Source organism: Electrophorus electricus, chromosome 18 (genome assembly GCF_041902795.1).
Source record: "Electrophorus electricus isolate QZ-2024a chromosome 18, ASM4190279v1, whole genome shotgun sequence".
Taxonomy (NCBI): Eukaryota; Metazoa; Chordata; class Actinopteri; order Gymnotiformes; family Gymnotidae; genus Electrophorus; species Electrophorus electricus.
In genome coordinates this window covers 21,232,501-21,235,000 of record NC_137514.1, presented here as the reverse complement: position 1 = coordinate 21,235,000, position 2,500 = coordinate 21,232,501, and the positions used below count along the sequence as shown (strand labels likewise).

Sequence of the window (2,500 nt, the reverse complement as noted above, 5' to 3'; positions counted from 1 at the left end):
TACCTTGACTTTCATGATATGATTAATCATTTAGTGCGGATGCTAATTCATATCCTCTATTGTCAACATAGTAATCAGATAGACAGAGAGAGAGAGAGAGAGAGAGAGAGAGAGAGAGAGAGCAAGAGAGGAAGGGAAGGAGGGAGGGGTTGATTAGTTACACACACACACACACACACACACACACACACACACACACACATACACACACACACACACACACACACACACACACATCACTACCACCACCACCACCATAATCTGGAATACTTGACTAATTGCTAGGCTCTCTAAAGCCGAGTGTTTATTCCGTATCACTTTGCGGAAAGCACTTTCACACATACGCTAGGAGAGAGCAGCACTGCGTGTCCGCCCATCCGTCTGTCTGCTCAGCAGATGTGGTGTAAAGTTCTTGTAGTGGAGCGTTTGCTGTGGTGTACGTCATGTTCTTTGGTGTTACGAGGCTGATGTATGTGTTGTCAGATAGATTTACCATTGTGAGCCCATAAATTCAATATGGATCATGACCATGTGGCTCCTCTCCACACACACACACACACACACACACACACACACTGGAGAGAGGAGTGAGTACCATGAGCTGGCCCTGATTTTGTTATGACCAAAATAAAACGCAACCCAGTATGCCACCATCAAACACTGTGACTGCGATTTTCATGCATTTGTGCGTCGTTGCGTTCCCTGTGCCGGAGACCCGCCTTTCCCCTCCCGCCCGGAGCTGAGCTGCGGAAAGAGGCTAAGAGATCAGGTCAGGAAGCCCGTCCTGCTCAGGAAAACCAGTGCAGGCATCTGCAGCATTCCTGCTGCCTGGTGAAGCCTGCTTGCTTCCCTCCTAATTATTAAACTCCCAAATTTTATGCTGGACTTGGCAAGAATCGACTGGCACTAAACGGCGCTCACTGAACGGCAACCTGTGGGGGGAGGAATGGGGTTATGGGGGGGCGGGTTCCTGTCTGTAAACGTCAAGTGTTGTTCAGCTCCAAAATAATGAAGCTGTACAGCAGCAAAACGTGCCAGACGTCTCCGGGAATGCGGTCTGGAGGAGTCTGGACAGACTTAACTGAATCGAAGTGCTCCAAGTTCTGGAAGGCTGCGGCAGAGGAGGATGTGGAGTGTTTTCCCACAATTCCTCAGCGCTTTGGCATAGCAGGGTGCTCTAGAGAGCTCTTGGTTCTGACGGATTAATGATCTTATAAATATTTTATAATATCTTATAAATATGGTTTCCACAGCAGAGAGAAACACCCACAACAGCAGACGTGTAACGCTTTGTGTTTTCCATGCTGCTATTCTCTGGGGTTACTGCCTCCCAGGGTCACATGACCCCAGCCCCGGGGGCGCAGCCCTCCCATCGGCCCACGGTCCGGGGTCGGGAGCGATCTCCTCGCCATGGCAATCACAGACGAGTGGGAGCCAATCAGTTCCTCCGCTGCAGCCGAGCTCCTCCCCTCCAGACTCCATCGACAGCTCCGAGTCAGGTGACTCGCATGTAAGATCCTGGTTTCATCCGAGCGCAGCGGGACAGTTTCCGTCACCTTGGTAATTGTCCGCCCCACGCTCTCCACCATCTCCACAACAGCTCGGGACGTTATGGTAACAGAACGAACGTCCATGTCAGAGTGGACACCGTGCAATGTCTCCCCTGATCCTGCCCCCTCTCTCTCTCTCTCACACACTGTGTTGGGGGTTCGAGCTGTGAGCCCTGTGAGTTGAGCATGCACACACACACACACACACACACACACACACACACACACACACACACACACACACTGTATTGGGACACACTCACGTCTAAACCAGACTCCAGTGTGTCAGTGGGTTGGGCTGCAACGGCTTGTGGGTCAGCAGATCAAAAGCTGATATAGGCAGTTATAATGCAGGTGTAAATGCATATATATTTATTCTACTATACTACTATACTATATTTATTCTACTATACTACTATACTATATGTATACTACTATACTATATTTATTCTACTATACTACTATACTATATTTATACTACTATACTATATTTATTCTACTATACTATTACACTATATTTATACTACTATACTATACTTATACTACTATACTACTACACTATACTTATACTACTATACTACTATACTATATTTATACTACTATACCACTATACTATATTTATTCTACTATACTATTACACTATATTTATTCTACTATACTACTATACTATATTTATACTACCATACTATATTTATACTACTACACTTTATTTATTCTACTATACTACTATACTACTATACTATATTTATACTACTATACTATATTTATTCTACTATACTACTACACTATATTTATACTACTATACTACTATACTATATTTATTCTACTATACTACTATACTATATTTATACTACTATACTATATTTATTCTACTATACTATTACACTATATTTATACTACTATACTATACTTATACTACTATACTACTACACTATACTTATACTACTATA

General features: G+C 43.7%; 1 protein-coding gene across 4 annotated transcripts in view; it reads left to right on the top strand.

Moving 5' to 3' along the window:
* gpc6a (glypican 6a) overlaps positions 1 to 2,500 on the top strand; it is a 137,644-nt gene that overhangs the window by 108,214 nt on the left and 26,930 nt on the right. For 2 of the 4 annotated variants that reach the window (XM_081701142.1, XM_081701141.1), the window contains one exon: positions 1,335 to 1,499. The exons of the other annotated variants lie outside the window; for them this stretch is intronic. In XM_081701142.1, the coding sequence (XP_081557268.1) occupies positions 1,335 to 1,499 (165 nt within the window). The remainder of the gene's footprint in view (positions 1 to 1,334; positions 1,500 to 2,500) is intronic. 4 annotated transcript variants of the gene reach the window in all.